General features: G+C 59.7%; 1 protein-coding gene across 1 annotated transcript in view; it reads left to right on the top strand.

Moving 5' to 3' along the window:
- The window catches only part of C21H7orf50 (chromosome 21 C7orf50 homolog), a 109,670-nt gene extending 82,772 nt beyond the window's left edge, over positions 1 to 26,898 (top strand). Inside the window, exons 4-6 of the mRNA XM_037813765.1 lie at positions 21,086 to 21,291; positions 24,966 to 25,047; positions 26,413 to 26,898. Coding sequence (XP_037669693.1) covers positions 21,086 to 21,291; positions 24,966 to 25,047; positions 26,413 to 26,601 — 477 coding nt within the window. The 3' untranslated portion in view covers positions 26,602 to 26,898. The remainder of the gene's footprint in view (positions 1 to 21,085; positions 21,292 to 24,965; positions 25,048 to 26,412) is intronic.
- Positions 26,899 to 27,794: the final 896 nt, after the last annotated feature.

A 27,794-nucleotide genomic window follows, 5' to 3' on the forward strand; every position in this document is an offset into this window, starting at 1 on the left:
TTCAACCTTACAGGACAGGTGCAAAACTAATACAGACCTTATCCAGAGAATTTGAGCACATCCACCACAGCCCCAGAACCCAGAGGCACCAATTTTAACATTTTGTCACCGTCGCCGTATCACTGTCCGTCATCCATCCATCTTCTGATGTTTGAGAACAGGCTGCATGCACCATGCTCCTTGAACACAATGCTTCCCTGTGCATTTCCTCCGAGCAAGGATATTCACTGATGCAGTCACATTCAGTGCGGCCAAGGTCAAGAAACCGAGCATCGACATAAAGCTTATATTCTGTATTCCAACTGCTGTTATGTCCCAGTAATGTCCTTTTGAGCTTTTTCTCCTCCATTCTTAGATTCCATCCAGGATTGTCTGTTGCATTTAATTGTCGTTATCTCTTTAGTTTCTCTTATTTTTTTATTAATTGTGGAAGTATAAATACAACATAAACCTTCCCATCTCAACCCCCACGGAGCACACCATTCAGTGGAACTGATCACATTTAAGGTGTTGCACTGCCCCCCCCCCATCATCCATTACTAGAACTTTCCCTTCACCCCAAACAGAAACCCTCCACCCATTTTGCATTAACTCCCCATTGCCCCTGCCCTCCCCCCTGGTAACCTGTGCTCTACTTTCTGTCTCTATGAGTTGCCTATTCTGATATTTTCTCTGTGGTTACCATGGGGCTTAAATTTAACATCCTAAATCTGTAACAATACCCTAGATACCCCCCCCATATAATTCTTATCACAAATTGCATGTTTATATATTGTGAGTCCAAAACCACTGACTAACTACATTTATGCATTTGTTTTCTTCATCCTGTAGGAAGTAAAAAGTGGAGTTACAAATGAAGAATACGATAGTACTGGGGTTTATACTTACTCATGTCGTTGTGTTTACTGGAGGCCTTATATCTTCATACAGTTTCAGTCTGTTGACTAGTGTCCTTTCCTTTCAACTGCAAAGCTCCCTTTAACATTTCTTGTAGGGCCAGTCTAGTGGTGACAAAGTCCCTCAGCTTTTGTTTATCTGGAATGTCTTCATCTGTCGCGTATTTCTGAAAGAGGTTTTCCATGTATCGACTTCTTGCTTGTCAGTTTTTCAGCACTTTAAATATGTCCTCCCACTGCCTTCTTGCCTCCATGGTTTCTGGTGGGAAATCTGCCTTCAGTCTCACTGAGGCTCCTTGTACGTGACATGCTGCTTCTCTTGCAGCTTTCAGAATTCTGGTTTCATCTGTGTCATTCAGCAGCTTAATAATAATGTGGTGCAGTGTGGGTCTATTGGGGTCATCCTGTTTGGAGTTCATTGAGCATCTTGGATGTGTCTATTCGTGTCTTTCCTTAAATTTGGGAAGTTGTCAGCCATTACTTCCTTGAGTATTCTCTCTTCTTCTGGTTTGCCTGATGCTGTCCCACAGGTCCCTTGGGCTCTGTTCACTCCTCCTCACCTTTCCTCCTTCTGCTTCTCGACTGGATGATGTCAGTGGTCTTACCTTCGAGTTCAGTGAAGAGAATGCTTTTAAATTAATGTACTAGTTCCTGTGAGTGTGGTTGAAAATGCAAAGGTTGTGTGTCATTCTGACCTGATCTGGCCGTCGCAGTGGGCTTCAGTGAGGGACCGTTGGGCCTGGAGGGCCTCGGGCTCTGCTCCAGAGAAGCCAGCAGAGGTTGGAAGGCCGCGTGTGCTCAGTGCCGTCTCCAGAGCGTGGGTGGCGTGTTGCCCCTGTCCTCTTCCCTGCACCCTCTGCAGTCCTCCTTTCCAAGGGATCTTTCCTGTCCCCGCAGACAGGACAGTCAGTGGCCCGAGAAGTGCCCAGGCTTGCCCCCCATGCCCGCCCAGCCGCCAGCCCTGTGGGGAAGCAGGTGCCACCCGCCTCCTGGACCCCTGGCTGCCTGGGGATGTGTCTTGTCTTCTCAGTCCTGCTCTGAGTTGTGCCCCAGAGACCAGCGACCATGCCTTGGGGTCTGCTGTGACCCAGTTCCCGCTGAGGCCCACCGGCCGGGGGCAGACTCATGAGCATGGACAGGAGGGTGCCTGCTGGGTGGCGGGCTGGCGTTGGCGCACAGTGGGTGCCCGGGGAGACGGTCCCAGGCCTGTGCCCAGCTGTGCTCAGACCCCAGCTCCTCTGTGCACCCCTCCTGCCTGCTCGGCCGCATGCTGCTTCCCAGGCCTGGGAATTCTGGCCCCACCCAGAGCTGCTGGGGGCCTGCGGTGGCCTTCTGGCAGGCAGGTGCTAAAAGGAGATATGCCCGCCCCGCCCAGCCTGCCCTCCCCAGCGCCGCCGCCAGGGGAGACCCTCGCCTCTCCCCAAGCAGACCCGGCTCCGGGGACAGCCCCGTGGGCAGTGGGCAGCAGCAGGAGGCCGCGGGGTGCCAGAAGCACCCTGGGAACACCAGCCTCCTGTTAGCACACTCTTAGGGGGGCTCCTGCATCCCACTCAGCCGAGGCCCCATGAAGATGCCACCCAAGGCTGCCCACTGCCCTCCAGTCACCGTCCTGCCCGCGCGGTGGCCGCCCTGCCGCCCTGGCTGGGAGCTGACCCAGACCCCGTGTGAACCCACCCCTGCCTCTCAGGTGCGAGCGAGGGGCCGCGCAGTGGAAGGCCAGGTGCGCCAACCAGGACGCTGGGGCCAGCTCCTCACCGAGCCTGGGAGCACGGGCTGGGAGCACGTGGGCAGGGGCTGGGTGCTTTCCTGCCCCCTCCGCCTTGAAAGCTGTCGGATGGCCTTGGCCAGTTGTTGGGCTAACCACAGGTCACCTTACCCTGAAGAGTCATTACGGCCACAGCTATTAAGGCCCTGTGGTTCATCCCACAGAAGCAGCCTGGCCGGGCAGCAGCATTGCTGCCCTCGCAGGCCCTGGCTGCTCTCGGGGTGCTCCGGGGGCTGCAGGTGAGTCAGCATTGTGGGTGGAGGTGCTCGCGGGCCCCTCCCAGCAGGTAGGACCCAGGGAGGGCGTCCGGCAGCCCTTCCTCCCGCATGGGCTCCGGGAGTCACTGCTGGTCCACAGAGTTCCTGGAGGCTCCGGGTACCCTTTAGGGAGGTCAGGCCCGCTGGGGTGTGCAGCATCCCCTCAACACTGAACAGCTCCCTGGGGAAGTTGGGGGACGGGGCACCTGAGACAGCCGACTCTCCCAGGCTTGCACAGCTCGCGGGCGGGGGAGCCCGCGTTGGAGATGGGGGGCTGTGGCCAGTCCTGTACCCCAGTTCCCTGGTGTGGAGAAGCTGGGGGTGCCCTCGGGAGGCAGCCTGCACCCTGCTGGAGCATAGCCGCCTCTGCAGCCCTGCGGGCCGTTCCTGCAGCGCCTGGGCTTCCTGGGAAGTCCGACAGCAGCAGGTCAGAGCATGGCCACGAGAAGGTAGACGTGGCCTGGGAAGAGAGAGAACCTTCGTGGGTTCATTTTCTGGAAGCTGGATTGTGAGTAGTTAGCTGTAAATGTGGCAGAAAAGTTGGCTGAACTGAATGCCACGCAGCTGCCGTTGTTGCTCGACTCCCAGAGGCCTCAGGGATCCACTGGGCGCTGACGGGGTGCAGTGCCCAGCACCCGGTAGGAACCAGACATGCCGGGTCTCGCTTCCCCTGGTTCCAGCAGAAGACAGCGTTTTCCCTCTGATTCCCTGTAAAGCTCAGTGTTTCACTGCCTCACTGGTAGGTTGGCAAGATGAGCTCGGATGGTGGCGTGGGGCCCTCCGGGTCCTGGCCTGGTGTCGAGGCCTGTCTGTTGGTCAGCGCCCACCCTCAGTGCTGCTGTCTTCACCGAGAGTCTGCGTGGGTTGGCACAAAGGGCACGGCTGGGGGGAGGTGGCAAATACCTGCAGGAGCTAGAAGCTTTCTTCTGGGAGTTTATTTTTTCTGTTTCCAAACATTTCATCAAAATTAAAAATAGCATGCAGGGAGTGGGAGTGGCACGGGGGTGGTGGCAGGAGAGCCATCAGCTGACATTTGGGGGTCAACCCACAGTGGACACCTGGAGCTTCAGCACCTCACCCACGGCCCTGCCAGCTGCCCTGGCCACTGAACCTTAGGCTGTTGTCTTTTGCCAAGGAGCTCTGGAGTGGGTGGGCACAGTGGCCACGGTGGGGGAACCAAGTCAGCGAGGTGGGGCCGAGCTGTCTGCCACCAGGAGTGGCAGGCGGCCAGGCAGGACAATACCTGGATGGCCTCACTCCCTGAGGAAACAGTGTCCTGGTGTGAGGCCTCTCGGGAAATGGGTCAGGGCTTTCATTTTCCTGACCCAGAACAACCTGTGGAAATGCTGTCCCGCACAGAGATGGGGGCCTCGGGCCAGAGCAGGGAGGAGCTGGGCTGGGGGTTCGTCCAGGACCAGACTGGGGGCTCTCGCCAGGCCGGGGCCATCAGGGCCTCCTCCCCCTGCCTGGGAGTGGGGCTGTCGGCGTGGATGTGGGCAGGCGGGGGCCAGGGCCTGTGTGCCGGGCCAGCCAGTTCACCCTGTTGGGGGGTTCCCTTACCTTTTGGGGGGACTTTTCATTTTGAAATAATTTTAGAATCTCAGGAGCGTGCAAAAATAGTACAGAGAGGCCCCTGGTACCCTTCCCCGGCTTTCCTCAGATCAGAACTCAGAGCCTACACGGTGCAGCGCGTGTGAAGCCGTGCGTGGCCCTCCCAGTCCAGGTGTGGATTCCTCCGCCCCGCGTGGTCGTGGCCTGCTGGCCCCCGGCCCCCAGCGGGCCTCTGTCAGCCCCCGGCCCCCAGCCCCTAGTCAGCCTCTGCCAGCCCCCGGCCCCCAGCCGGCCTCTGCCAACCCCCGCCCCCCCAGCTGGCCTCTGCCAGCCCCCGGCCCCCGGCCCCCAGCCCCCAGCGGGCCTCTGTCAGCCCCCAGCCCCCGGCTCCCAGCCCCTAGTCAGCCTCTGCCAGCCCCCAGCCCCCGCCCCCAGCCGGCCTCTGCCAGCCCCCAGCCCCCAGCCCCCAGCCGGCCTCTGCCAGCCCCCCACCCCCCAGCTGGCCTCTGCCAGCCCCCGGTCCCCAGCCCCGACTCAGCCTCTGCCAGCCCCCGGCCCCTGCCCCCCAGCCGGCCTCTGCCAGCCCCTCCCCGGCTCTCACGCTGTCATGAGGATGCCGGATGAATGGAGTTGTAGGAATGTGACCTTTTGCGAATGGCTTTTTATTGCTGAGAATAATGCTCTGGAGCCCCTCCAAGCTTGGAGAGCTTCTGTCATGAGATTCCTCAGGACCCTCTCTGTCGACCCTCGTGGGTCTGCAGCTGGGAGCAGCTCTGTGCCCTCCTCCCGGCCGCGCGGCCCATGTTGAAAAGTAAGGGGGTGGCAGGGCTAGCAAGCCTGATCTTGGGGGTGAGAAGTGCCCCTCCACTGCTAGTTTTCTGAGAATCTTGACCAGGAACGGGTTTTTAATTTTTTCAAATGCTTTTTCTGGATCGATTGATAAGATCATGTCGATATGACTGATTGCATTCATTGATTTTTGAATATGGAGTTAGCCTTGCCATCTCGGGAATAAATGCCTCTTGGTCATGGTGTATAATTCTTGTTATATGTGGGTCAATTATTTCACTAAGGATTTTTCCCCTCCATATTCAAGAGGGAGATTGGTCCATAGTATTCTCTTTGTATTTTCTTTGGTTCTGGTATCAGGGTACTACTGGCTTTATAGAATAAATTAGGAAGTGTTCCCTCTTTTCTCTAAGAGATTGTGTAGAATAGGTGTTAATTTTTCTTTAAACATTTATTAGTATTCTCCAGTGAACTATCTGGGCCTGGAAATAATGTTTTTGAGAGTTGTAAGATTGCAAATTGATTTTCCTTAATAGCTATATAGGAATATCCAAATAATTGATTTTATTCCAGTGTGTTTGGGTAGTTTGTATTGTTTGGGGAATTGCTCTGTTTCTTCTGAGTGGTCAGATGCACATGTGCAGACTTGTTTGTAGGGGTCCCCTGCTATTTTTTTGATGTCTGCAGGGTCTGGGGCCACAGCCCCGCTCCATTCAGATATTGGTAACTTGTGTCTTCTGAAGCCTTTCTTTTTCAGTCTTGCTTGGGGTTGCCAGTTTTACTGATCTTTTCAAATGGATGGACTTTTGTTTCTTTGATTTTCTCTATGATTTTTCTGTTTCTAGTTTCACTGACGTTTACTCCTACCTTTATTATTTCCTTCATTTTGCTTCCTTTGTGTTTATTTTGCTCTTCTTTTTCTAGTTTCTTAAGGTAGGAACTTAGATTGCTCTTTTAGTGCAGTAAATTTGCCTTTCAGTACTGCTTTAGATGCATCCCACAGATTTTCATGTGTTGTATTTTCATTTTCATTCTGCTCAATGTATTTTTTATTTCCCTTGAGACTTCCTCTTTGACCCATGGATTATTTAGTAGTGAGTGATTTAGTTTCCAAGTGTTTGGAGAGTTTCCTGTTATCACTGTCACTGATTTCTAGTTTGATTCCATTGTACTCTGAGAACACACTCTGATTTCAGCTCTTTTGAATTTGTTGAGGCTTGTTATATTGCCCTTGATATGGTCTATCTTGATAAACATTCCTTGGATGCTAGAATAGAATGTGCGCTCTGCTGTTGCTGGCTGGAGTGTTCCGTAACCCTCAGTTAGATGTGTCGGTTGATGGGATTGTCGAGATCTTCACCAGCCTTGCCGATTTTCTGTCTAGTTATCAGTTGCTGACAGAGGGCTGTTGAAGTCTCCAGCTATACTTGGGTTTGTCTGTTTCTCCTTTCAGTTCTTTCAGATTTTGCTTCACAGATTTTGTAGCTCTGTGCTTTGGTGCATGCACATTTAGGATTGCTATGTCTTCTCAACCTGTTAATATTGTTATATTGTAAGTGCGTGGTTTATAGACAGCATATAGTTGAATCGTTTTTTTCATCCACTCTGCCAATCTCTGTGTTTTAATTTTTAACTGGTGTTTTTGACCATTTACCTTTCATGTCATTTGATATGTTAGGATCTAAGTCTGCCATTTTATTTTTGTTTTCTATTTGTCCCCTCTGTTTTTCATTTCTTTTTCCTGCCTTTTGGTGGGTGACTTACACCTTTATAAAATCCCATTTTGATTTATGTATAGTGGTTTCTTTAAAAATGCCTTGTTTTGAAATGATTTCAAACGTACAGGACAGCTGCAAAAACTATACAAAAACACTACTGAGAGCTCCAGCATGCCGGGTGCGGTCGCAGTTGATTCGTCGGGGGGGGTGGCGGCCGGTTGCTAAATCCTAGGCTCTCAGGATTGCTTGGAGGGTACCGGCGGCGGGGGCTCTTTCCCGGAGGCGAGGGCGAGGCGGGGGACTTGGCCAGGTCCCCGGCGGGGTGGCGTGCAAAGTATGGAGGGCGGCGAGAAAGGAACAGGCGGGACACGTTTCTTTTTAGGGTGAAGAAACCAAGAGAGAGTTTATTAGGGGAGAGTACAAGCTTATATCGGGCGTTTAGAGGGCGGGGTAGCTGTAGAGGTTAAAGGCTTGGATTGGTTCTGAGAGGGCGCGGAGGTTGATTGAAAAGGGGCGAGAGTTGCTCCGGTAACGGTGTCTGGCAACAATGTATGCGCACTGGTGGTAATGGGAGTTGCACTGGCAACGGGGAGTGTCCGGGCAAGATAAGGGGGTGGGGAAAAGGCGGTTCCCTCCGGCAAGCCTCCCCTAACAGTGTTATTTTGGGTGAGGAAACGGGGCCTGCCTCCGGCCTCACTTTCCCAGGCCCGGGGGGCTGCGGAGGGCGCTGTCGCCCGTGCCCACCACCCTCCCCAGGGGCTGATCAGGTCCCCCAGCCCAGGCCCGCCAAGTTGAAGCACGTAATCAGTGTCCCGCCCCGGGTACCCAGGCATACCCTCTTCCAGCATTTTACCACATTGGTTTCTATACTACGTTTACATTTGTCTCTTTGTATAAGCTTTTGGTGGGTGTTCTAGCTATTACGTCCACTGGTGGTGACATTTCACCAGTCCAGCTGAGGCACAGAAACCTCGTCTTCCTTAAGTACCTCCACCCACCCCCCTTGTGAACAGAAGTGTCTTAACTGTTCTGTGTCCCTTGAGAACCATGTCAGGAAATGGTGTATAGTCTTTGCTTCAACCATCAAACCTGATTTATAAATCTCAAGAGGAGAAGGAGAGATCATTGTGGTCTTGTTTGTTTTACTGTATCCGGGACATTTGGGGTATGTATCATGCGACCCTGGGCCTTAGTTAAATCTTGGGTTTGAGCAGGCCTCCTCTGCTGCCGCGTTGGCAGGGAAGGGGCCACCACCTCGCCACGGCCAGGTGAGGGTCGAGTCCGGGTTACCGCTCAGCCTCCGAGGCCAGGGCGCATGGCTCTGGGAGCCCGACTGGCTGGGCCGCAGACCTCTCACCTGCGGCTGGGAGCCCCTGAGCCTGGCACAGCGTCTCCGTCCACCCTGGCCCTGACCTTACTCCACCCTCAGTCCCTCCCACCCCTGGAGTCACGGTGAACTTGGGAACGAGCCCTGAGGGACTGCCTGGCTCCTTGCTGAGAAGTGCTTTCTCCCCGTCCCTAAGGTGGTGTGTGTCCTGGGCACAGATGGGATTCAGTGTACAGGCTTCTGCCAACGCTGGCCGTGGCTTGGTGCGCTGGGCACTGACCGACAGGGATGCTCACCTTCGGGGCTGGGAAAGGAGGTCAGGGAGATCCCGGTCCCCACAGAGGGAGGTGCAGCAGGGTCCTGGAGAGCCCCGTGGAGAGGGCCGTGCACAGGGCATCCTTGCCTTGTGGTCTCCCAGGAACTCAGTGGACGGCTTGGGAAGTGGTGTCTTTAGACTCCCGGGTTCTGGCTCCTGCAGTGGACTTCCTGTCCCTGATACCCACCCGTCATCGAGGGGTCTGAGGAGCCTCTGGGGGCCCTGGCCACGCCTGTGGGCAGGGGATGGATACGGGGATGAGACACAACCCCCCAACCAGCTGCCTTCCCATGTTTAGCAGTGAGCGGGTCCCTGTGAGGCCAATGGAAGGAGGAGTTGGGGCTGGCCGAGAGCCCGGAGCCCCCCATCCCGGCAGCCCTGCCCTGGCCACTTCCTTCCTGCTGCTCCCTGCCAGCGGCCAGTTCTCCATCAGGCCTCACCCCCTCCCGGTTCCCACCCTAGAGCCACTGTTTCCAAGTGGGCCATGTCCCTGTGGCCGGACCAAGTGGGGAGGCTGTGCTGTGAGCAGAACCCCGAAACCTGTGAGCGGGGTTCTGTATTGACCCAAACCTCTGCAGGGTTTCCCGTGACTCACAAATACTGAGTTCCCTGTGAGCTGGCAAGCCAGGAAATGGCCATGCTGCTCAACCAGACACCCCCAATCTACATGCTCAGATGTGTTTATTCTTCCCTTTATGACTCAGAGTGGCCCCATGATCTTGGGGTGCCCGGGCCCTGGCTTTGAAAGCTGACTCTGTTGCCTGGGGAGCAGGTTTGGTGGCGGTGCTTGCTTCTAGAATGCCGGCCAGGCCGGGCTGCCCTCTCTGCCCTCTGCTGTGTCCACGCCAGCCACACTGGCTGCACCCTCAAGCCCTCTCTGGGATCCTGTGCTTGCCATCCCCTCACCTCCTTGGGGTCCTTCCTTGGACGCCTCTTTCTCAGTGCTTTTTCACTCACCTCCGTTCCCCATAGCTATTTTAAGTGGCAAAAATAAATTAGCCAACACTCCTGTCTCCCCTTCAGGGGTTCGGAGGACAGTCCTGCAGGGGATGGGATACAGTCCTGGAGGGGACGGGGACAGCCCTGGAGGAGGACAGGATAGGACATAGAGGGCCTTAGGAAGGAACACTGCCCTAAGAGTCGGGTCACCCCGTCTGAATCTGTGACCTCAGCTGTAAGATGTGGGTAACTGGTTGGAAAAATGAAATGGGGTGGGTGAAAGGCCACCGTCAGCCACATGTCCACCCTCCCCCCATCCCCCGTATCTCTTTGTCTTGCCTTCCATGGCAACCCCTTTGGGGCACTGCAACAAGGCCAGTGCTGAAGTCAGCAGATCAGCAAGGTTTTGGCGCTGCTGGGGGCTGGGGTGGCCACCTGGGACTGAGGGTTGACCCTTGGTGTCTGCCAAGCATGCAGCATGGGGACCCTCTGCAACTCGGGACACGTAGAGTTAGTCCGTTCCGTGGAGCTGACAACCCTGGAAAAGGGTGGTGGTTTTGCTTTGAACATTTCTCAGGCTCCATATCCTTATCAGTAAAATGGGAGTAATGATGCCATGTTGCAGGGGTAAAGGAGATGGCCCCCGTCTGCAGTGGGCGGGCCTGTTCTGCCCTTCCCTCTGGGTCCTTAAGCTAGCCCCTTGGGGCAGACACGCAAGATGGAGCAACCCTGTCTGTGTGGATGAGCAGTGGTGAAACAGCCAAGAGGAAAAACAAAGATGTACTCTTGGCCCTAGGACCCTGGAGAACCTTATCAGGCTGGGGAGCTGGGACACACACACCCCCACCCACCCCCACCCAGCAGGAGGCCCCACCCTCTGGTGGGTGCACAGTGCATCCTGGCCCGGGCCTTCTGACTCCCCAGAGAGATGGGTGCGGTGGGCAGTGGCCAGCTTCCTTGGGCCCTCCTCTGGTGAACTCTGCAGACCCTTTGAGGGGGGCGGGGCACGGTCCTGGCTGCATTTTCCCTGGATCATAGAAAGTGAGCTGCAGGTTTGGTCCCGGGGGGGGGAACCCAAGCCCTAGAAAAGATCTAAGTGTTGTGGGCATGGTCAGGAAGAAGCCGTAAGCTTCATTCACTTATTTGGTGAGCACTTAGTGGGCACCTGCTGTATTCTGGGTCACACCAGGACATCAGGGAGCAGACAAGGCCTTACCTGGGGAGCTTCAGCACAGCGCGTGACTAGTCACTAACCAAAGAATTCCAGAGAAATGTTCCATGGCCACTGGGAGGGGTGCTCCCGATGGGGGTCAGAGGCCAGAAGGTCTCCCTAAGGAGTGAGCATTGTACATAGGATCTGGGGGTATGGGGGGACAGGGACGTTGTGGGGTGTGGGGTGGCTGAGGGTGCTCCAGGCCTGGGGAAGAGCGTTTGCAAGGCGCTGGGCCGGGGTGGATAGGGGAGCTGGTGGGGGTGGCCGGCGGGGACGTCATCCTTTTGGGTCAGTGGGGTTGGGGTGCAGACCCGTGGGAGCAGCCGAGGGCCCTGGGCCAGGTGGAGCCATGGTCCGTGACCTTTTCCCTCCCTTACTCAGGCTTCAGTTCCTGGCGCCAAGGTTTGCGCGCACCTGCCCGGCTTTCTAGCAGAGACCCTTTCTCCCTGCCCTCCTCTGGCTGGTGCTCGCGTGTGGCTGCCCACCGGGGAGCCCCGCCCACCTCGCCTGCTGCGCTTGCGCGCCCGGCTGACTCCGCCTCCGCCGCGCGTGCGGGCCGCGCTGACATGCGCAGTGCGCTGGGCTGCGCGGGGCCCGGAGCGGCCGCCGGGAAGCCGAGGTCAGTGCGCTGGCCCGGGGGGCCGGGGCGGGGGGACCCCAGCGCTCGACCCTCGTCCCCGCCCCCGCGGCTCTGGCCTGCCGGAAGTCCCGAGCATTGGGGCGCGGAAGCGCTTGTGTCCCGGGCCTTGGCCGCCCCCGCAGCCCCTCCCTGGCCCTGCCGCGCGCCCCCCGACCTTGGCCCTCGCCAGCCCCTCCTGCCCCTTTCGCGGCCCTGGGTTCCAGTCGGCGCCCCCCCCCCCCCCCCAGCGGCTCCATGGCCTCGGGAAGGTCCCCTCGGTCCCGGCGGCCCCGCGTTCTCCTTTATAAGCCGAAGGGAGACGTCCCCCCGGGGCCCCCCACCGACCGTCCGCCTTCGCGCCGTCCTGGCCAGCTCTGCCCTGGGCGACCGGTGTTCAGGGCCTTTGCCGCGCAAGGCGCCCGCCCCCACGTGTTGGTACGCGTCTGAGTGCGCCCGGGTATCTCAGAGTCCTTGCTGCAAAAACTCCCAAGAACATTTACGATTTTGCTTCTGTAATTGTTTGGTTAGGGTAATTATTGGTTATTTTATTATTTAACTCATTTAAATGGCAATGTGATTTTCCAAATCCATTGTATATACTCAGACATTCTTGCAAAAAGAGAAAAACCTGACCCATATATAGTTTCCAAACATGATGCTGTGTTTTTGAATGCCATATTTAACAGTTAATGGAACTGAAATAACAGACAAGCATTAACTTTGATTTTGCTGTTTCCTCATTTTGTTTGGTTGCTCTCCACAGCTAGAATACTTGCAGGCCCTGAAAAGGCTCACAGGCGGAGTTCCCCATCCCAGATGCTCCTTTAAAGGCTGCAGAGAAGCTGGAAAAGGAAGTGCCCCTGAGAATTCAGCTTTGATGTTTCCACTTTCCACTCACGAGTCCTGGCCATTCTTCCAACAGTGTAGGACCGAAAAGCCAGTTAGGCATGGCACAGTCCACAGACGTCTAGGTTGAAATGGATGCAAGTGTGTTTTGAAATCTCATCCTGCAAAACCATTTTTGTCTTGAGGGAGGCAGTATCAGACATTTCCTCCCCCACGGCTCCTGCAGGAGGCCTTGTTTTTGGTGCAGCTCCAGCTCCTGGAGTTGGGAGCCTGCAGGGATTGAATTGGGTAAATTGTCTGCACAGTTTTGTAATCTGTTTTCCCTACTCTAAGAATCTGATTTTCATTAAAATGGCAAGATGAGCACTGCGGTTGGGAATGACTGTCAGCACATTGAAAAGTATTTTTATCATGTTAGTGTCATTTCTAGATTCATCCGCAGGTCCTCCTCTTAGGCTCACCTGAGCTCTGCCAGGCCAGCCAACATCCTGCCAGAACTGCATTTCCAGCTCAAAGACAAAATGCAGCCTTTGATTTCTGGTTAGTCATTCACTTCCACTGACAGAATGAAGGCAGGTTAGAATTCCAGTCCTTAGGAAGGAAATGGGCCTAGCTAGGGAGCAAAGGAGCCTTCTGTCAGCGCACACAAGCAATACTGCATGTGTGACCTTCGCCCTCTGACCCAGTTTAGGCTTGTGCCTTGAAGTCACGTCTGTGACGTTCCTCGCTAGGCGGCTGGTCCCTGCAGAACGCAGCTGGGTGGCCCTACAGTGGAGAAACTACGCTGCTTACAGTGTACAAAGGCAGCCACACCAAGGGGTCCGTTCTGTTTCCTTAAATGTGGGTGACAGCCCAAAGGTGTAACTGAAATCTGAGAAGTGGTGAACCCTGGCAGCAGCGGTGACAGGGCCAGGTCCTTTTGCCCTTGGTGACCTGCCTCCCATCGGGAGCCTGGGGCAGCAGACCTGTGCCCCTCTGTCCACAAGCTGGGGAGTGCTGCGGGAGGAGCGGGGGCTGTGTTGCTGGTCTGTGAGGTAACACTCACCCCAGAGGAAGCCCCCTGGCCCAGGGCACTGTCTTGCGTGTCCTGAGCTGGCTGCACATTCGCCTAGTGGGACGCGTTCTAGACGCTCTGGCTGGTGGGGGCTGCAAGGGAAGGCCCCGGTGCCTGCACCTGGTTTGTCTGGGGTCGCGGCGGGGTAGCGGGAGAAGCCCAAGCGGTTTCTTATGTTCTGAAAAGGACTTGAAGTCTCTGGATGTGCAGAACAAAGTGTGGGCTAAATCCAGCAGAGGGGCCGCCTCCTGTAACGTGCAGCGAGAAGAAACGGTGGGGAAGCCAGTGTGAGTGCTCCAGAAATGGAGGCCCTGCCAGTGGTGCCTGGGTCACATGGCCCTGTCGTTGGCTTTGCTTTTCTTGGACTGGAAATTTCCCTAATCAACCACCTCGTGGCCAGCTGGATCTGTGTCTTCCCGCTCCCCTTGCCATTGCATCCAGTGATCTGATCTCCGACCCCTGTGGCCTGAGAGAAAACACAGAGACCCAGTCCCACGCTTTCTGCCAGACTGTGAGCGTGGCACCTGGTGTGCCCGGGCCAAGGCCTGCAAACTGGGCACCCTCCCTGCTGCCTCCTGATGTCCCGGCTCTGCGGCTGACGGGCCGTTCTGTAGGTCCCTGTCAGCATCACATCTGTTTCCGTGGTGGGCTGAGCCCACCCCAGGCCCCGCCTGGAATTCCCTGGGAATGCGTTAGTTCTTGATCAGCAGGCTGCAGCTGGTGGCAAATCCACTGGCCGGGGAGGCCACCCAGCTCCCACACCAGGCCCAGAGCAGGCTCTGCCCACTGTGCCTGCTGGGGAGGCACTTGGTAATCTCTCCAGTCAGAGGCGAGCTCTCCCAGGGCGGGGTGGCAGGCCGCGGTTTTGAAGGAACGGATGTCAGCAAGCTGCACATCGCGTCGTGTTGGATGAGAGAGTGGCAGCATCATGGGGCCCTGACCACTGAAGAGAGCCAGCCCTCTGAGAATGGTCAGGCCAGGCTCCCTCCTCGCCTGGGACCCTGGCTTGTGGCTCAAGGTGTGGCCAGGCGAGGGTGTCGGACGGCAGGACAGCTGTTCCTGTCCCCTGACCACAGGCCCCCCCGTGTGGGCGCCCAGCCTGCAGGGAAGGGCTCCCTGTCTGCTGTCGGGGCCACGCGGTCTCCATGGAGGTCTGTTTCCAACACGTTTGCTGAGAGGCAGGTGCTTCTCCATAGAGACGGGGTTTCTGTCTCCAGCTGGAATCGAGGTTTGTGTCAGCACCGCCTGCGGAACACTCCGGAGTCCCTGCTGCCTGCCCCAGGCTGTAGCTGTGGGACAGCCGAGCGCTCGGGGTCTACCTGTCTGCCCTCCTCCAGGGGCTTTCCGCCCACCTCCGTACACCTGTGTCTTCTGGCCTTCCCAGTGTGTATTGGCTTTAAACGACCTTTCCCTCACGCCACGGGTTTCCCTTTTAATTCTTGAGGTAAAAGAACAAGGGAAAAAGGGACGTTTGCCCAGTGTGCCCTCTGAAACCAGCACTGGCTGCCAGAGGGATGTCACCCTTGCCCGTCGTGCCCTCGTCTTGATGCATGGGGAGCAACCTGGGTGCTGGGCCGCCTTGCGTCTCCAGGTGCTGGAGCGAGCGTGTTGCCGCTCAGATCTCAGCCCCCTCACGGCTGGGGACCAGACGAGCCATCCCACAAAGGACACTTTGACCTGTAGAAGATCGTTTCCTTCTCTCTAAAATGAGGAGGCGGGCAATATCTGGAATTGTGTACCTGTTTTTACGGGAGATGCCTGGGAGGTTTTTTGTCAAGCCAAAGGCCCGGATGGAATGAGCCCTGAGGAGCCGGGAGAAGCATGGGAAGGGAAGAGGGCTCTTTCTAGGAGGGGGCAGCGGGGAGCAAGGCTCCACCCGGGCTTCTCTTCCTGACCTGGGCTCCACAGTCGGCTTCTGAGTTTGGATGGAGGAAAGGAAATGCATCCTTTTCCATGGAGCTGTAGTGTTTCCTGCGTGCTGCGCTGCATTAGCATTACCTGGGCCTCTCACCAGTGGGAATCACGGGTGTTTTTCTCTCACTGCAGATGCAGCTGGTGTAGGTGCCTTTGGATTCCTCTCTGCTTTGAAACTAAGGAGCCTCGGCTGCCACTTGCTCCGTCAATAGATAAAGCTTGTCTGTTACTGTGTCTCACGTGGTTGGTTTCGGTATTCTGATTTCTCAGTTTGTACCCATGTGCCCTATTTTATGCATGTGAAAACATTATGCTGAGAAAGGGTCCATAGGCTTCGACAAATCTCTGAAGGATTCCGTGGCCCCTGGAAGATGACGAAGCCCCGCTCCAGGGGTGCCCGGAGACAGTCTGGCAGCCGCCTTGGCGGCAGGAGGCCCCTGGCTGGCCGGTCCCGGGGCCGCCGCTCTCCCTGTCCTCCAGGAGCTCACGTGGGTCTGGCTGTGAGCGCCTCGAGGGCAGAGCCCGCGGCCGCCTCCCCCCACGCCACCGAGGTCTATCCAGGGGCCATGCATTGCGGGGCGAAGGGTGGTGGGGAGCCCAGGGCCGCCTCCACCTGTGGCTGTGCCCCCCAGGCCCTGGTCTAGGCTGCGCCTGCACCCGCCATGCTCACGGCCCAGCCAGGATTCCGCGAGGAGGTGGGCCAGGGGCTGTTTTTGCAGTCCCTGCCAGGCAAGGCGGCCGTCCTCAAGAGCAGTGGGTTCATGTCCTGCTGCCGAGGTGTCTGCGTTGTGGGGGGCAGAGCGGGGTCTGTGCACAGTGAGGCCGACAGCAGAAACCCCCGACCATGGAGGTGGCCTGGGGGAAGCATGATGAGCCGCTCTGTGTTCATGGTGGCCCTCCAGTTTCTGACAGCGCTGCTGTATTTTAATGGCGTTATCGTCAGATGTCTATCAAAGCAAAAACTTCCTGAATTATAGATGTGCAAATGTTCTGAAATCTTTTTGTTTTAACTAGGAGATCTCCAACAAAATGCAAAAGGACAGGGTGAGTTTTGTCATTAGATGTTCCGTTTGGGTAATAGGAAAGAAGGAACCATATTTTGCACATTAGTTTAATCCTTTGGCGGGGAGAACTCATCTTTAAAGAATTTATAGATTTGTGCCTGCATCTGTAAAGTACTTACCTACAAGTTAATTCTGCTGGTGAGTAACTATATTCTGGTCAGTGCAAAGGCCACGGCCCTCGCGTGGCAGCTGTTGTGTGTGGGTGTCTGTGCGGCCCGTGGTGCTGCGCCGTGGCTTTCGAGAGTGGGAAGGGCCCCCAGGCGCGCCTGTTAATTCTCAGCTGCCACACGAGTCTGCAGTTCTTTCAGAATGAAAGAGTTAAATTAAAAACTGGAGGGAACACTTCCTCTTGTGTTCTCAATTGTTTTTCAGAAAAAGAAAAAGCAATTTCTCGCCTTGATTTGCTTCTCAGGTTTTACTAATCGGGGTAACAAGTCTTAGTAACATGTGGTCTCCCCACTGGAAGCAGGTCTCTAGACGTGCGTGTACGTGGGGACCAGGCTGGCAGCCGGGCCTCCTGGGCCCAGGTGGGGAAATGCCGGAAGGAAGGGGGCTTCGTGGGGTCCGGGCACGTGCCCGTGGGTCTGGGGGGGACCTTCCCAGGCCTCCTCTCCCTGGCCCTGCCAGCTCAGCCAGGTCCGGGGCTGCGAGTCTGTCTCCCTCCCGAGCATCGTCAGCACCGCGGGGGTCCTCAGCTCCTGCCCCCACCCCCGGCCTGAGCAGCTCTGTGGCCCGGCGGCGCCTCCTTCTCTGTTGAGGCTCCGTGACTGACGATTGTTTTTAACGCAGACACGTCTGGTGGTGTTAGGAACTTATTTATGCTGCACGTGGCGTTAGTTTTTAACGCAGTTTTATTGAGAGACACACCATCCGATCCACCCAGAGTACACAACACTCCCGGCAGCGTGGCGGTGCGTGCTTCTCCCCCCCGTGGATTCTGAGGGAGTGCTGCTCGCCTGCTCTTTGCCGGGTGAGGAGGAGGGTCTGAGTCAGGCAGGCGAGGGGTGGGCTCGGCCCTGCCGAGACAGGGGCTGAAGAAGATGGGGGGCAGCAGCACCCCGACACAGCTCCTGGCTCCGGGGTGCAGGGGGGCCGAGGGCGTGCCCGCTCCCTCAGCAGGTGGCTGCTCTCCGTGTGGGCCCCGTGGCGTCTCGGGACGGGCATGAGCCCACTCTTGTGGGCTTGTGTCTTAGGGCGGGTCAACAGATAACACATGCCCCCACAGTTTCACGTGCACCCTCAGGCCCTCTGTCAAAGGGGCGCCCCGGGCAGCACCCCTCTTTCTTGGATGTCTTTGTGCCTTATAGGGGAAGAGAGGAAAGCCACAGAGCCACGCTGCCCCTCGTGCTCCTCAGAGCCGTCGCTGCTGGGGTCTGGTTCTGGGGAGCACAGAGGGTGCAGGAAAGGAACTGGGCCCCCAGCTGCTGGCGCCCTGCTGGGGCGCTGCCCTCTCCTAGCCCTTGTCCAGGGGCGGTGCTCGGGGCTCGCAGGTGGCTCAACTTGCCCTGCAGCCTTCCAGAGTGAGCCCTGCCCCTTACCCCTCTGCCCGGCTCGCCCAGCCCAGTGTGGCACCCCAGGCCCTGGGGTGGGAGGCGACTGTCCCCCTGCTTGGAGCCCTCTGCTCCCCACACGTCCTTGCTGCGTGGGACGCGGGCTAGACATGGGGTAACTGCTGTCGGGACCGCTCTTAGGAGCGCTTGGCAGCACCTGGTGAGGCAGGCGGGTCCTGCCAGCAGGGCCCAGGGGAGGGAGCGGCGGGGGGTGCCGGGAATGGGGCGAGGTGGGCATCGGGGCCTGGAGGCTGCTCATGTGGTGGGGTGACCTGGGCCCTCCGTGCAGCCGCACCCCAGGCTCAGCCATGCACCGCCATCATCCTAGGTCTCCAGGCACCCGGCCACTTTCAGCCTGGCCTGTCCCCCTAGCCTGGGGGCTTTGTACTAGAGCGTTTACAGTGAGGTCTGGGCAGCCCGCCCTGCATGTCCTCACCCTGGCCAGGGCCGCCTGAGGGCGGGAGCCCACCCGCTCTTGCTCGTGAGGCCCCCACTTCTAGCCCCCCGACATTACTGCCTTTTCTCAGTCCATGGAGGCCGTGGCTCCAAAGGCCTGTGTGGGGGAAGGCATCACCCCACCCCACCCGCCCCTGGGGTCTCTGAGCCAAGCAGCCTTCTGGGTCCCCTTGCCAGTGCTGACTGTGGCGCAGGTGTTGGGTCTGGGGTCTGCTGTTGTGTTCTTGAGACGCTGGGAAGGACCTGAGCCCGGGCTGACTCGGGGGCTGCGTGTGCTGGGCCCCTGCCCTCCGTGGCCCTCCTCCGTGGCAGTGCTGGCTGCATGGCGTGGGGGCTCCTCTCTGCCCCCTCGGCTGCCCCCTCGGTCAGGCAGTGTGGGGGCAACTCGCTGGGGTGGACGGAGCTCTCATCCTGACCAGGAGAACGGGGGGATCTGTGTGCTGGGCCCTGAGGAGTGCGAGATCTTCGGGTGGTGCGGGGGGTGGGGTAGGAAAGCACCAACACTATTAAAAAAGGAAAGGGACAGGTGACGTTAATTTTAATAACACATTTTACTCAAGACTATCTAGTATTGTTCCAACATGGAGTCGACCTGAGTCCTGCCCCGCAGCTGGTGCTGCTCCTGCGTTCGGGGCCCGGGGGCCAGGGCGTCTCTCCTGGCCGGGGCATCGTGTGTGGGTCCGGGCTCCAGGCTCCAGAGTGGGCTGAGGGGGCAGAGGCGAAAGCTGCATTTGGGGTGCGGGTGGGAAAGCCAGGGCTGGGGCCTAGGGCCCTCGGGAAGAGCTCGGCCTGCCGGTAAACCAGGGCTGAGTCGTCTCACCCCAGCGGGGTACTTTCTCTGTGCACACTCGGGAAATAGAGTGTGCCAGCAGCCGGCAGGCATTTCCACCCACACACCCGAGGGCAGCGTGGCCTGAGTGCTGGAGGGGCCGCCCAGGCCCGCTGGCAGTGGAGGGCAGGCCTCGCGCTCCCTGTTTCCAGGACGAGCTCTCCGGGGAAAGCCCCCGTGGTGGTGGTGGGACACTTCCCGGGCCTGGGGTCGGGGGCTCTGGGTTCCAGATGGGAAAGTCCAGGCGGCTGAAGCCATCTGTCTCCCTCCTGTCCGCAGCGAGGCCCTCCCTTCTGCCGGCCTGCGAGTGGGTGCTCAGCCGTGTCCTTGCCGGGGGCAAGGGGAGCGCAGCATCCAGAGGAGAGGGAGGGAGGTGCCAGGCCGGACACTGCCCAGCGGAGCGGTTGGGGCTGCACACCCGAGTCCATGAGCCAGCCTGCTCGTGGTGGCCGCGCTGTGGGCACAGCCAGGCGAGAGCTGGAGCCCGGGCCCCCTCCCTGGAGGTGGGCAGGGGACCCCTGTGGCGGCCTCGCGGGTCTGGGGGAGAGGCTGCCACAGGCAGAGGTGGGGGCTGCAGAGCAGGCAGGCTCTTCAGTTTAACTTGCTCCTCGAGACACGGGGTCCCAGGCCGCGCCGTGGTCTGACCTGAAAGCTGCCTGTCCGGCCCTTGTCACGGGCCCACCGCCCAGTGGACAGCCCTCCCCGGGCACCTGCTCACCTCACGACCCGGGCTCGGAGTCCCCGGGCTGCACTGCCCCCAGCGCCGCAAGATGTGGGGGAGGGGCTGCAGCCTAGCGGGGTCCCCGGGGCCCCCGTGTCTGGGGCAGGCGGACTGCGGCCGGCTCCATGTGGTCACCGCGTCCAGCATGGGGCTACAGACCCAGGGGCCCCCTCTCCCCTGCAGCCAGGTCCCCTCACCTCAGTGTGAGCAGCTGGCAGCCCTTAGGGTCAGAGGTCAGGAGGCATTGCGGGAGGAGAGAGTGGGGCTCAGGCCAAGGGCTGCGACTGAGTGCTGTCCTGGGGCAGAGGGGGGGTCCGGGGGGCTGGAAAGTCATCAGAGGGGCTGCTCCCTCCTCTTCCCCAGGGGGAGATGCTCCCCCACCCCCACCTTCCCCTCAAGTCATGGGAGAGACCGTCCCCCCGGGGGGTGCTGAGGGTGGCTGCAGCTCAGGGGGGCTGCCTGGGCTCACCCCTCCTGGAGGCTCCAGGTCCCACAGCCAGTCCACTTCCTGCAGGCTCCTGGCAGAAACCCGTAAGCTCATGATGTTCTGGCGTTTTCCAGGAACAATGAAGTGTGGGCAGCTGCTGGCATACTCAGCACACACACCGCACACACCCCCAGCCTGGCCGCCCGCAGGCACCACACAGTTTTGTTTTGTCAGCACTGGGGGAGGCGCAGGGCCGGGGACAGGGGGCCTTTCCCAGCCGCCGTCTCCGGGCTTAGGCTCAGGAGCGGCCTCGGGACTGCAGGGCGAGAGTCTCGCCTGGGGGACCCTAGTGGTTGCCAAACTCCTTCCCACCCAGGATGGGGCGCAGCTGGAGCAGAACAGGCAGGGAACATGCTCTCTGGGGACATGTGCGGAGCCAACTGGGGCCACGCCAGCCACCGGGGGTCTATCGCATGTAGAAAAGGGGTCCGGTGAACCAAGAACTGTTTGTTACAGGGACGCTGAGTGCCAATGTCCTCCACCCATGGCACCATCCTCATGGAGGTGGGGTCTTCTGCTGCTGGGGGTGGGGGTTTGGTAAAGGGGCTGCGGGCGGACCGCGGGGTCTGCAGGTGCTGCGCCCGGGAGCCTGGGAAGGCTGGGGTGACCCTGAGCCCTGTGCACAGGACCCACGGGGCTGGAGAGTCCCTGCGCTCCCCCACAGAAGGCCCGGCACCACGAGGCTCCTCGCAGGGGCTCACCCGACTGCCCAGGGCCCGGCGCCTGCTCCCTGCCTGGAAGGGCCTGACGTGGGGCGGCTTCCCTGGCTTTCAGAGACGAGCCGCGAGCAGGGAGGTGCAGGAGACAGGCCCGGGGCTGTCCCCAGAGGAGCAGAGGGCCCTAGAGAGGAAGCTGAAGAAAGAGCGGAAGAAAGAAGAGAAGAAGCGCCTGCGGGATGCGGCCCTGTGCACAGCCCAGCATGTTCCCTCAGGGGCCCCGAAGCCCGGTGGGGCACAGCTGGCCCTGGACTACCTGCACAGGTAAGGGGCCGCCCTTGTCCACAGTCAGTGCCACCCAGACCTCCCAGGCACCCAAGAGGCTCTAAGCCTGGGCCTGCTTCCTTCCCCACCACCCGCCACAGGCCATGCACATCCCTGTCCAGTGCCCGGTGTCACTCGCGGCCTCTGAGCTGTGCGCGTCCCTGCCTGGTGCTGGTTTCCCTTCCTTGTCCCTCCATCAGGCCCTCCTCATGGGGAGGTGTCGGCCACCACCCAGGGGCCCAGTGCTTGGTGTGGGAGGGCCGTGGGGGCCTCAGTGTGACTGGCCTTTCCCTGTGGTGATTGTGAGCAGCAAGGGCTTTGCGGCCTGCAGGGAGTGTCCATCCCCGTTTCCTCCTGGCCTTGTGAAGTGCCCGCATCACTGCCCCACGTCCGGGTCAAAGGCAGATCCTGCAGCTCTGGCACCCAAGCCTCCCCCCACCCCTGCCACGGCCTTCACACCCTCTGAGAGGCCCCCTCTCCCTGGGGCTTCCACCTCCCATAGGCCCCTTAGCCGGAGCCTGGGGGTTGCCCATGAGTAACAGGTGAGGGGTGGAGGCCGTGGCGGGGGAGTGGGGGCCTGTACGGCCAGAAGCCGCCTCTTGCCCCCAGTGCCTCGTGATAATTTGGGGTTGCTTGTGGAGCTCTCCACTGGCAGTCACTTGGATTTGTTCAGAATGGCTCACCTGCAAATAACCAGCAACTTCCAGACGGAGAGAGGTGGGAGGGCCCTGGGGGAGGTAGACCCTGGTGAGGGGCACTGCGCGGGAGTTGGGGCAGCTGTGGGCAGGGCCAGCCTCCCGTCGGTCAGCTCCGGGCTCCTGTGTGCCAAGGGCCCGGCCCAGGGGAATCTGGCGACAGACAGCTGGCACACGTCCACCCCATCTCTCAGGAGGGGGCCACACCCCAGCTGATGGAGAACTCCCCGAGGAGGGCGTCCAGTAGTCCCATCGCTGGGTCCGGGACCTCCCAGCTCTTCCTAAAAGCCCACAGTGCCCTTGAGGGGGCTCAGGACCCTCAGGGCTCAGAAGAGGGCAGGAAAGGGGACTGGCCGAGCTGGCCATGGAGGGGGGAGTGCCATGGTGAGAAAGTGAGCAGCACGAGCTCCCTGGGCTGCAGGGCCTCCCCGGCTGGAGGGTGCGGGATCCCGGCGGCATGAGTTTGCAGGCCCTGAGCCCTTGTCACCACGCAAGGCTTTGGGCTGGGCCCTGACAGCAGAATAAGGAGGCACTGTTGATGCCAGATGTCCCCCAGGGGGCAGAAGGAAAGCACCGGGGCCTCCAGGGAGAAGGGGGTCTGGAGGTGCCCAGAAGGTGGGCTCCGGCAGCTCCAGGAGGGTTTTCGTGGCAGCTCCTGTGCCACCCACGCGTGTGGCTGGAAAGCGCTCAGGTGCAGTTGGGGGGAGCGGCCTCTTGGGGCCAGGACGGGCCCCTTTGCTTATGTAGACTGCCAACTCCTGAGCCCGGAGGTGGCCTCGAAGCAGAAAGGCCATCCTCGGGACAGTGTAGGAGCTTTTGTTAAAAACTCACTTTCTCCCAAGATACCAGTTTTACTCTGTGAAGCGAGTCCCCAGGTTGAGGTGTGGCCAGAACCTCCAGCGGCGGGCAGTGCCCAACACTTCCCTCTATGCGATGCTCCCCGCCGGGGTTTGTAGTGCAGAGAGGCTGCGGAGCTGCTTTGGGCTCGTGCAGCAGGTGCTGGGCAGCCTCACGATGTTACCGCCAAGGTTGCAGATGCCCCAATCGTGTGCTACCTCACGGGACTGGAGGGGCGGGCCCTGGGCACAGCCTAGGGTGCAGACGTGCTGTGCGGAGACAGATCTCGAGGAGAGGGTTCTGGCCCAGCTGTTCAGGCTCGGGGGGCTCCAGACACAGGGGCACCCGGGACCGGAGAGACCCAAGCCCAGGTCCGGAAGCCCCCGGGCATGACACTGCAGGGCCTGGCATCCCTACCTGCGCCTCGAGTCCCCCAAACCCCCTGAGCAAGCAATTGTGAACAGGGCCTGGGTGTGCAGGTCCTCGTGCCATTGAGGAGGAACCAGCTTCTCGGTGGAGGAGCAGAGGCTTGTCCTCTCCTGGGTCCACTTCCCAGCGACACCCAGGCGGGCGCCCTGGAGCGGGACCGAGGCCAGTCGGGGAGCATTTGAAGGAAGGCAGCACAGGTCTTGGATGTGGGGGGGGCCAGGGGTGCCCCAAGGTGGGCCACAGCTCCTCAGACCCACAAGCGAGGTGGGGGCGAGAAGATGAGGGAGAGCAGCATGGGGGCACCGAGCGGGAGGCAGGTGTCTAGTGATGACGTCAGGCAGTGTCTGCGCCTGCAGCCAGGTGGGGCCCGCGTGGCAGCGGCTGTGCTCCCGGGGCAGCCAAGGCATGAGGACTGGGGCTGGGCAGAGTGGGGGGCCGGTCACCGCAGGGCTGCCAGAGACAGGGGACAGTGGGGAGGCATGGGGGGCCCAGGGATCAGGGAGTCGCGGTGGGGTGGGGCCGGGATCTGCACTTGCAATAGTGCATGCATGGTGTCACTCGTGAGGGGCAGCTGGAGCCCACCTGGGAGCCGTCCCTGCTGTGTCTCGGGCACCTCAGGTTCTGGGCTGCCAGTGGCACCTGGTGCTGGGCCCCTCGCAGCTGACAGACAGGGCTGCTTCAGGTTCATGGTGGGCTGCTCTGCCTCTCCAGGCAGGCGGCAGGAACGCTTTTGGGTGGGCCTCCAGGGGCACGTGTGCCCCGGGGGTCGCAGGCTCTGTGCACTTGCAGTTGGACACACTCTGCTCGGCTCCCCTGCAGAGCCCCTGCCACCTTGCACCCCGTGGGTCCTGAGGACGCCTGGCTGGCATGCACAGCGTCCTCCATTTGGAACTTTCTGCCACCCCTCCTTGTTTTAATTCGTGGAGGGCAGGCATCAGGCAGGCTGGAAACTGCCCGGCAGCCCTGGGATGGGTCGGCTGGGCGTGGGGCCAGAGGAACAGGCCCCACCCATGCCCTGGAGTGCGGAACCAGGAAGGGAGGTGGGACGGGAGCGTGAGTACTCGCATCCCAGCTGTGCCCAGAAGCCTGTGGCGGCCGGGGTGTGTGGCAGACAGTGGTGTGGGCGCTGTGCCCCCGGCCAACCCGACCCACCCCCTTGGGTCCATCTTGGGCTGCTCCTGCTGCTGCCGTCGGGGTGGGGGGTCAGGACCAGCAGGTCTCCTGCCTCTGGCCCCTGCCTTGCGGCTGTCATTTCCCAGGGGCTCTCAACCCGTGCTTGCCGTGCGGGCTCAGCACCAAACCTGGGGCGCCTCGCCATAGGAAGACGTTGGGGGCACGCTCTGCCACCGTGTGTGTGGAATGACCTCGCCTCAGGGTTGTGGAAGCCTGTGGTTCATGCAGCCTCCACCTCGTGCCCGGTGGGGGCTCAGCCCTGCGTGCACAGAGTTTGGGCCAAGCCAGCACTGTCCCCAGCACAAGACCCCTACACAGGCTGCTGCCCGGTGCCGCTGGCTGGCTTGGTATCTGCACCCGAGGCTTGGGGTGTCATCCCCCAGCCCCTTGGTGGTTCAGCGCCTGAGCCGGGGCTCTCTGGCGGGGTTACTTGAGGTTGGGCACAGCCCAGGGAGGGGGTCCCTTCCCCCAGAGAAGAGGCCCCCAGTGCACACAGTTCCTCTGTCACCCTGAGATGTTTCATCCTTGGTGTGTCCCCAGCTGGGCCCAAAAACACGAGAACTGGAAGTTCCAGAAGACCCGGCAGACGTGGCTCCTGCTGCACATGTACGACAGCGACAAGGTTGGTGCTGGGGTCCGGGGCCCCTGGAGGAGGGGAGGCAGGGTGGGTGTTGCCGGGCCGGCAGGGTGAGCTGTATAGGCCCTGTGTGCCCTCCTCCCCAGCACCCAGGCCCTCCTTGCAGCCCCACCCGGGCCTGACTTGGCAAAGCCGACTGAGACTGCAGGTGTTGCTGGGGGACGCGTATAGCGACGGGAGGGCCACCGCATCAGGAAGACACAGCATTTACGCACCTGCACACACGTGACAGCCCAGCCCCCCACAACCGAAGGGGCAGACGGTTCCACATTAGTAGTTGGAGGTGTCGGTGCCCCGCGTTGAGTAAAAGGGAGCACACCCTGGCCAGGGTCGGGACGATACGGGAGCCTGGGGCGAGGCCAGGGGCCGTCCGGACTGGCAGGGGCGGCAGCTGTCAGTACCCCCTCCCCGGGCGGCCCCTCACTTCCTCGGGGACTGTTGGCAGCCCAGAGGCCTTGAGTTCTGACAGAGCCCTTTCCCTCCTCTTGTGGAAGGTGCTTTTGGGGTCGCATCTAAATGCCGTGGCCCCACCAAGGCTGGAGATGTACTCCCATATTTCCTGTCAAGAGCTTTACGGTTTCTCTGCTTTTGGTAGTTTGTGTCTTTCTAGAAATTTTTCCATTTCGGCCAAGTTCTCTAATTTGTTGGCGGGAGTTGTCTGCAGTATTCTCGTAGCCTCTGTTATTTTGGTGAGGCTGGTGGGGACATTTCCCTTTTCGTTCCTGATTTGAGTCTTTTCTCCTTTTTGCTGGGTTGGCCTGGCTAAAGGTTTTCCCATTTGTTTCATCCTTTCAAAGAACCAAATTAGTTTTGTTAATATTCTTTGTTGTTTTTCTGTTTCTATTGATTCTGCTCTAATCTTTGTCTCCTTCCTTCCCTTTGCTTTGGATTTCATTGGCTTTACTTTTTCTAGTTTCTTAAGGAGGAAACTTAGGTTGCTGATGTGAGGTCTTTCTAATGCTGCTGTTCACAGCTGTGAATTTCCCTCTGAACCCTGCTGAGCCTGCAGGGTCTGGTGTGTGGTGCTTTCATTTTCACCCATTTCAAAATGTTTTCCAATCTCTTTTAATTTCTTTTTTGACCCATTGGTCATTTATCAGTGTGCTTTTAACTTCCACGTTCTTGTGAATTAACCAAATCAAAGTTCCTTCTGTTACTGATTTATAATTTCATTCTGTTGTGGTCAGAGAATATACTCCTGGCATGAGAGTGGACCCCGAGGTGCCAGCCGCCTGGCTGTGGACTCCCAGGGGCCCCGGGGCAGCTGTGCTGGGGGCATCCTGCCCTGCTGCTGCTCTCCATCATGTGCCCAGCACCGCCCCCAGCCCCCGGTGTCTGTCCTCTCCTCAGGTCCCTGCTGAGCAGTTCCCCACCCTGCTGGCCTACCTGGAGGGGCTGCAGGGCAGGGCCCGTGAGCTGACCGTGCAGAAGGCCGAGGCCCTGATGCGGGAGCTGGATGAGGCCGGGGCTGGCAGCCCAGACACCCTCCTGGCGGAGAAGACACAGCGTGTGCGGCAGGTGCTGCAGCTCCTCTCCTAGCGGGCGGAGGGAGGGCTCCGGGACCCTCGGTGCAGCCTGGCCGCTGCCCAGCAGTGGGGGCCACGGAGCTGGGTTTGGGGCTTCGGTTCTTCCCGAGACTCCTCGGCCCCTCCTTGGCCAGAGGTTATCTTCATAGACGACGACATGCTCCAGGGCAGACGCTCCGTCATGTTTCTGTCGTTGGATCCTCCTGCCTGGAGGACTCCGTTTAACCGGTCTGAGCTGCCCTCAGGTGGAAACTCGGACGGAACAACCAGAATAAACTGGACATGCCCCCGGTCTTAGGGAGGCCCTCGACGTCTGCGGAAGTCATCTGTTGAGGGAAACGTCTATTTTTCTACAAACGGATGTTTTTCAGGAGCTGGCCCGGAGCCGGCTTCTGCCAGCTGTTGCCCGGATGCTGGGACGTGGTGGGTGTCCCGGGCACCTGAGAGGTTCAGTAAACAGGCCCCTCGCCGGCCGCCCCCTGCTCCACCCGCAGGCTCCTTCTCTTTGCTGTCTTGGCCCTGCGATCGGTGGGCTTCCTGGGGACCCCAGCCAAGGGGTCTTCTCTGATGCTTCAGCCGGGCCCGGCCCCCGCTGGCCACTTGTTCTCCTGACCTGCCCACCCCAGGTTTTGGCCGAGACGCGTTCGGCTCACTCTGCCAGGAGATGCGTCTCCCAGCCAGGAAACGCAGCCCCCCCCAGCAGCAGCAGACGACCAGCCCCTGGCCCAGGAAGCACTTGCTGCACCCAGCCCAGGCCCCGAGGGGCTCCCACGTGCAGGCGCCCTGACAGAGCACGCAGGGGTTATCTGAGTGGGGGGCTCTGAGGGGCCACCTGCCCCCCGACCCACACAGGCCTCAGGCCTCGCCCCGCATCTCGTGGGCCTCCTGGCCTTTCTGGCTCGGCAGTGGCCTTCTCTTTGGCTCCTGTGCCGCAGCCCTGGGGGCCTGGGGGAGAACCTGCCCCCGCCTCCCTGCCGCCCACCTGGGCTCCCCGCACAGGACCCAGAGTGTGGAAATGAGTGTGGTCGGCCGCCCGGCACACACACCCTGGGGCTGCCCATTCGGTCCTCGCACACCCGGGTGGACACCGGCCGTTCTTTGGACACAGGAAGGTCCAGAGAGACAAGCCCTGGTGAGCTGCCCACAGGCTGGGACACGCTGCAGCAGGTGGGCCCGGCCCCTCAGGTGATGGGACCACCGTGAGCC

This window comes from Choloepus didactylus, chromosome 21 (genome assembly GCF_015220235.1).
Source record: "Choloepus didactylus isolate mChoDid1 chromosome 21, mChoDid1.pri, whole genome shotgun sequence".
NCBI classification, from domain to species: domain Eukaryota; kingdom Metazoa; phylum Chordata; class Mammalia; order Pilosa; family Megalonychidae; genus Choloepus; species Choloepus didactylus.